Genomic DNA, 7,500 nt, shown 5'->3' with positions numbered 1-7,500 from the left:
GTCCAACTCCTTAAAGGAAAGCCAATAACTACCACAACAACTCACCATATCCAATAAGTAACCACCATTTCAACCCAAAGTCTAAAAGAGACACGGACGACACTCACCATCCACTACACAGACCATAGGGCCCCCTGAATCACCCTGGCACGTGTCAATTCCACCCTCCATGTAGCCTGCACAGTACATGCCCTCTGTTAGTCTCGTTGGGCCGTAGACATAGTCCGCCCTGCACGTGGAGTCCGGGAGGATGGGCAACGCGGCGCTTTGGAGGACCTTGGAGTGTCCTGTTGGAATTGGGAAAATGAGATGGATGGATAAAGAGATACAAGTGAGTAAACAAAGAGATGGATGGATAAAGATGTGCAAGTGAGTAAACAAAGAGATGGATGGGTAAAGATATACAGTGGATATACAAGTGAGTAAACAGGGAGATGGATGGATAAAGAGATACAGTGGATATAGAAGTGAGTAAACAGGGAGATGGATGGATAAAGAGATACATAGGACATATAAATGGGTAAACAAAGAGATGGATGAGTAAAGAGATGCAAGTGAGCAAAGAAAGAGATGGATGGATAAAGCGATATAGTGGATATACAAGAGAGTAAACAAAGATGAATGGATAAAGCGATATAGTGGATATACAAGTGAGTAAACAAAGAGGTGGATGGATAAAGCGATATAGTGGATAAACAAGTGAGTCAATAAAGAGATGGATGGATAAAGAGATACACTGGATATACAAGTGAGTAAACAAAGAAATAAATGGATAAAGAGATACAGTGGATATACAGGTAAACAAAGAGATAGATGGATAAATAGATACACAGTGGATGAGTAGAAACAAGTGATGTAAAATAAGGAAGGAGAATGCACTAAGGTTGTTTGAATACTTGAATAAACAAGTGGGTAAATATGTAGGAGAATTAATAAATTGATAAACATTCAGTGAATAAATAAAAGATAAAGTGAATTAAGGTAGAAATATAGAGAAAACGACGAATGTAATAAGGTTTACGACGTCAGCGTTTTGTAAAAATGAAGATAAAAAATAAGTGAAGAAATAAGATAAATATAAATAAATTAATTGAATTCATGAAATGAAGCTACAAAATAAGAGATAGAACTGACAAAAACAGATGCACAGTGAAAAAGAAGAATTGGACACGCCAGGAGTGTTCAGTAAATATAAGTATAAGCAAGTGAAGAATCAAAAGTGATAAACAATCAGTAAATAAACGGATACGGAAATTGAAAAGGAAATAATATTCTAAATGAAACAGAAGTGTAGAGAAAGAGGAAAATGCAGAAAGAATATTTGAAACGCCATTAGTCTCTAAACATAATACATAAACATATCACTAACTGCATAGGTAGCTATTAAAATATATTTGAGACCTAAGTATTCTGCAAATACGACAATAAATAAACAAATGACTAAATGAATATGTAAAAAGGAATTGAAAAAATGCAGAGAAGATTATTAATACAAAAAAAAAAGTGAGACTCAGCAGTTGATAAACAAACGACTATACGAATAGAAAAAAATGAGAAAAAAATTAAAGACTAGAAAAATATGATTCATAAAAAAAAAAATGCAGAGATTATTAATTTTAAAAAATTGAGACTCAGTAGTTGGTAAACAAACGACTATACGAATAGGAAAAAAAACATAAATGAGAAAAAAAATTAAAGAATAGAAAAATATGATTCATAAAAAAGCAGAAATGCAGAGAAAGGGAGAATGCAGAAAGGATGTTTGCGACGTCAGAGTGAAGTGATGGACGATGACGTCTTGGGTTTCTGCAAATATCACAGAAGATAAATGACAAGGATTTTAAAAGAAATGTGACGAATAAGGGAATGCATGAAATAGAATGATAAATGAACGATGAATTAAAAATGACCGAAAATAAACAGCAGTATTTGATAACATAGTGAATGACGTCTTGGGTTTCTGCAAATATCAGAGAAGACAAATAAGGATTTTAAAAGAAATGTGACGAATAAGGGAATGCATGAAATAGAATGATAAATGAACGATGAATTAAAAATGACCGAAAATAAACAACAGTATTTTCATAACATAGTGAATTCGTAGTATCGTAGTGTTTGTTTATTAAGATTTATACAAGGGTGATTTTTTCAAGAAAGGATATAAGGAATAGTTTAGGTAAATATAAGCAAAATGCCACTTTTTTGAGAAATAAAGAAATTACATCAATGAAAAGTTGAAGTGAGCAAAACATTACAGGAGTGAACTTGAACTGGTCGCCATGGATGCAGAAATCTTGCCAGAGAGTGAGTGAAAAATATCACCATAACTCTTACCAGAACGACACAATAATAATACAAAAAAAAACATTACAACCGCGATATTGTTTTTACATGTAATAATAATAATAATAATAATAAATTAATAATAATAATAATAATAATAATAATAATAATAATAATAATAATAATAATAATAATAATAATAATAATAATGATAATAATAATAATAATAATAATAATAATAATAATAATAATAATAATAATAATAATAATAATAATAATAATAAAGAAAGAAAGAAAAAAATCAGCCTTAAAATATCACAGAACAAAAAAATTAACATATACACAAACCCTAAAACATCATCACACAACCGCGACATTTTACACAACAAAAAAATAACACAACAGCCAAAAACTAACGAAAAGGAAAATAGCAAACCAAAATACAAAAAAAAATAACGAAAAGGAAAATAGCAAATCAAAATACCAAAAATTAATGAAGAGGAAAATAGCAAATCAAATACAAAAATTAACGATGAAGAAAATAGCAAATCAAAATACAAAAAATTAACGAAAAGGAAAATAGCAAATCAAAATACAAAAATTAACGAAGAGGAAAATAGCAAATCAAAATACAAAAATTAACGAAGAGGAAAATAGCAAATCAAAATACAAAAATTAACGGAAAGGAAAATAGCAAATCAAAATACAAAAAATCAACGAAATGGAAAATAGCAAATCAAAATACAAAAATTAACGAAGAGGAAAATAGCAAATCAAAATACAAAAATTAACGAAGAGGAAAATAGCAAATCAAAATACAAAAAATTCACGAAAAGGAAAACAGCAAACCAAAATACAAAAAAATTAACAAAAAGGAAAATAGCAAATCAAAATACAAAAAATAACGAAAAGGAAAACAGCAAACCAAAATACCAAAAAAATAACGAAAAGGAAAACAGCAAATCAAAATACAAAAAATAACGAAAAGGAAAACAGCAAATCAAAATACAAAAAATAACGAAAAGGAAAACAGCAAACCAAAATACAAAAAATAACGAAAAGGAAAACAGCAAATCAAAATACAAAAAATCAACGAAAAGGAAAACAGCAAACCAAAATACAAAAAATCAACGAAAAGGAAAACAGCAAACCAAAATACAAAAAATCAACGAAAAGGAAAACAGCAAACCAAAATACAAAAAATCAACGAAAAGGAAAACAGCAAACCAAAATACAAAAAATCAACGAAAAGGAAAACAGCAAACCAAAATACAAAAAATCAACGAAAAGGAAAACAGCAAACCAAAATACAAAAAATCAACGAAAAGGAAAACAGCAAACCAAAATACAAAAAATCAACGAAAAGGAAAACAGCAAACCAAAATACAAAAAATCAACGAAAAGGAAAACAGCAAACCAAAATACAAAAAATCAACGAAAAGGAAAACAGCAAACCAAAATACAAAAAATCAACGAAAAGGAAAACAGCAAACCAAAATACAAAAATTAACGAAAAGGAAAATGGCAAATCAAAACACAAAAAATCAACAAAAAGGAAAACAGCAAATCAAAATACAAAAAATAACGAAAAGGAAAACAGCAAACCAAAATACCAAAAAAATAACGAAAAGGAAAACAGCAAATCAAAATACAAAAAATAACGAAAAGGAAAACAGCAAATCACAATCCAAAAAATAACGGAAAGCAAAACAGCACACCCAAATACCAAAAAAATAACGAAAAGGAAATCAGCAAACCAAAATACAAAAAATCAACGAAAAGGAAAACAGCAAACCAAAATACAAAAAATCAACGAAAAGGAAAACAGCAAACCAAAATACAAAAAATCAACGAAAAGGAAAACAGCAAACCAAAATACAAAAAATCAACGAAAAGGAAAACAGCAAACCAAAATACAAAAAATCAACGAAAAGGAAAACAGCAAACCAAAATACAAAAAATCAACGAAAAGGAAAACAGCAAACCAAAATACAAAAAATCAACGAAAAGGAAAACAGCAAACCAAAATACAAAAAATCAACGAAAAGGAAAACAGCAAACCAAAATACAAAAAATCAACGAAAAGGAAAACAGCAAACCAAAATACAAAAAATCAACGAAAAGGAAAACAGCAAACCAAAATACAAAAAAAAAAATCAACGAAAAGGAAAATGGCAAATCAAAACACAAAAAATCAACAAAAAGGAAAACAGCAAATCAAAATACAAAAAATAACGAAAAGGAAAACAGCAAACCAAAATACAAAAAATCAACGAAAAGGAAAACAGCAAACCAAAATACAAAAAATCAACGAAAAGGAAAACAGCAAACCAAAATACAAAAAATCAACGAAAAGGAAAACAGCAAACCAAAATACAAAAAATCAACGAAAAGGAAAACAGCAAACCAAAATACAAAAAATCAATGAAAAGGAAAACAGCAAACCAAAATACAAAAAATCAACGAAAAGGAAAACAGCAAATCAAGATACAAAAATTAACGAAAAGGAAAACAGCAAACCAAAATACAAAAAATCAACGAAAAGGAAAACAGCAAACCAAAATACAAAAAATCAACGAAAAGGAAAACAGCAAACCAAAATACAAAAAATCAACGAAAAGGAAAACAGCAAACCAAAATACAAAAATTAACGAAGAGGAAAACAGCAAACCAAAATACAAAAAATCAACGAAAAGGAAAACAGCAAACCAAAATACAAAAAATCAACGAAAAGGAAAACAGCAAACCAAAATATAAAAAATCAACGAAAAGGAAAACAGCAAACCAAAATACAAAAAATCAACGAAAAGGAAAACAGCAAATTAAAATACAAAAAATCAAAGAAAAGGAAAACAGCAAATCAAAATACAAAAAATCAACGAAATGGAAAATAGCAAATCAAAATACAAAAATTAACGAAGAGGAAAATAGCAAATCAAAATACAAAAATTAACGAAGAGGAAAATAGCAAATCAAAATACAAAAATTAACGAAGAGGAAAATAGCAAATCAAAATACAAAAATTAACGAAAAGGAAAACAGCAAATCAAAATACAAAAATTAACGAAAAGGAAAATAGCAAATCAAAATACAAAAATTAACGAAAAGGAAAACAGCAAATCAAAATACAAAAATTAACGAAAAGGAAAATAGCAAATCAAAATACAAAAAATAACGAAAAGGAAAATATCAATTCTAAATACAATAAATCTACGAAAATGAAATCAGCAAATCAAAATACAAAAAATCAACGAAAAGGAAAACAGCAAACCAAAATACAAAAAATCAACGAAAAGGAAAACAGCAAACCAAAATACAAAAAATCAACGAAAAGGAAAACAGCAAACCAAAATACAAAAAATCAACGAAAAGGAAAACAGCAAACCAAAATACAAAAAAATTAACAAAAAGGAAAACAGCAAATCAAAATACAAAAAATAACGAAAAGGAAAACAGCAAATCAAAATACAAAAAATAACGGAAAGGAAAACAGCAAACCAAAATACCAAAAAAATAACGAAAAGGAAAACAGCAAACCAAAATACAAAAAATCAACGAAAAGGAAAACAGCAAACCAAAATACAAAAAATCAACGTAAAGGAAAACAGCAAACCAAAATACAAAAAATCAACGAAAAGGAAAACAGCAAACCAAAATACAAAAAAAAAAAATCAACGAAAAGGAAAACAGCAAACCAAAATACAAAAATTAACGAAAAGGAAAACAGCAAACCAAAATACAAAAAAAAAAATCAACGAAAAGGAAAATGGCAAATCAAAACACAAAAAATCAACGAAAAGGAAAACAGCAAACCAAAATACAAAAAATCAACGAAAAGGAAAACAGCAAACCAAAATACAAAAAAAAAAATCAACGAAAAGGAAAATGGCAAATCAAAACACAAAAAATCAACGAAAAGGAAAACAGCAAACCAAAATACAAAAAATCAACGAAAAGGAAAACAGCAAACCAAAATACAAAAAATCAACGAAAAGGAAAACAGCAAACCAAAATACAAAAAATCAACGAAAAGGAAAACAGCAAACCAAAATACAAAAATTAACGAGAAGGAAAACAGCAAACCAAAATACAAAAAATCAACGAAAAGGAAAACAGCAAACCAAAATACAAAAAATCAACGAAAAGGAAAACAGCAAACCAAAATACAAAAAATCAACGAAAAGGAAAACAGCAAACCAAAATACAAAAAAAAAAAATCAACGAAAAGGAAAATGGCAAATCAAAACACAAAAAATCAACAAAAAGGAAAACAGCAAATCAAAATACAAAAAATAACGAAAAGGAAAATAGCAAACCCCGCCCCCTCCCCCCCCCAAAAAAAAAAAAAAAAAAAATTCAAAAAAAATTACGAAAAGGAAATTGCCCAAACTCACCCAGCTCAGGACCGAGACTGCCCCAGCCCGCCACCGTGCAATTCAGGTACGACGGGTAGTTCCAGCCAGGGGGGACGAGGCACAGGGGCTGCACGTACTTTCCAAACCTGGGAGAAAGGAGGAGGGAGGAACAGGAGGAGAAAAGGGAGGAGGGAGGAACAGGAAGAGAAAAGGGAGGAGGTAGGTACAGGAAGTAAAAAGGGAGAAAGGATCGACAGAGAGAGAAAAGAGAGGAGGAAGGGACAGGGAGAGGAAAGGGAAGAGGAAGGGACAGGGAGAGAAGGGAGAGGGAGGAACAGGTAGAGAAGAGGGAGGAGGGAGGAACAAGAAGAGAAATGGGAGGAGGGAGGAACAGGAAGAGAAATGGGAGAAGGGAGGAACGGGAAGGAGAAAGGAAGTATGAAGCGAGAAGATAAAGGGGAAGAAGGGAGAGAGACGGGAAGAGAAGAAGGATAGAGGGGAAATTAAAAGCAGGAAGAGAAAAGTGAATGAGAAATGGAAAAGCGAGAAGAGAAAGCGGAGAAGGGAGGAATAGGAAGAGAAAAGGGAAAAGGAGAAGCTTGGAGAAATTGGAGAGGAGGGAGAAACAGGAAGAGGAAAGGAAAAAGAGAGAACAAGAAGAGGAACAGAAAAAGCGGGAATGGAATAACAGGAAGAGAAAAGGGAGAAGAGAGAAGAAAATAATGGGGAAAGTTATGAATAAGGAACATGAGAAATAGGGAATGAGTCACAACTTACTCCCTCATCATCATCTCTCACATAACCTCTCGCCCTCATCCTCATCCTCACAACCTTTCTACCTCATCCTCATCTCCCTCATTAC

At 30.9% G+C, this 7,500-nt stretch overlaps 1 protein-coding gene across 1 annotated transcript in view; it reads right to left on the bottom strand.

The window, feature by feature from the left end:
- The window catches only part of LOC113811614 (antigen WC1.1), a 50,780-nt gene that overhangs the window by 793 nt on the left and 42,487 nt on the right, over positions 1 to 7,500 (bottom strand). The window contains exons 29-30 of the mRNA XM_070114333.1: positions 6,678 to 6,784; positions 108 to 287 (exon numbers count right to left, since the gene is read on the bottom strand). Of these exons, the coding sequence (XP_069970434.1) occupies positions 108 to 287; positions 6,678 to 6,784 (287 nt within the window). The remainder of the gene's footprint in view (positions 1 to 107; positions 288 to 6,677; positions 6,785 to 7,500) is intronic.

The sequence above is a fragment of the Penaeus vannamei genome, chromosome 35 (assembly GCF_042767895.1).
Source record: "Penaeus vannamei isolate JL-2024 chromosome 35, ASM4276789v1, whole genome shotgun sequence".
Taxonomy (NCBI): domain Eukaryota; kingdom Metazoa; phylum Arthropoda; class Malacostraca; order Decapoda; family Penaeidae; genus Penaeus; species Penaeus vannamei.
Note: the sequence above shows the minus strand (reverse complement) of the source record. Positions and strands in the feature narration are given on the sequence as shown.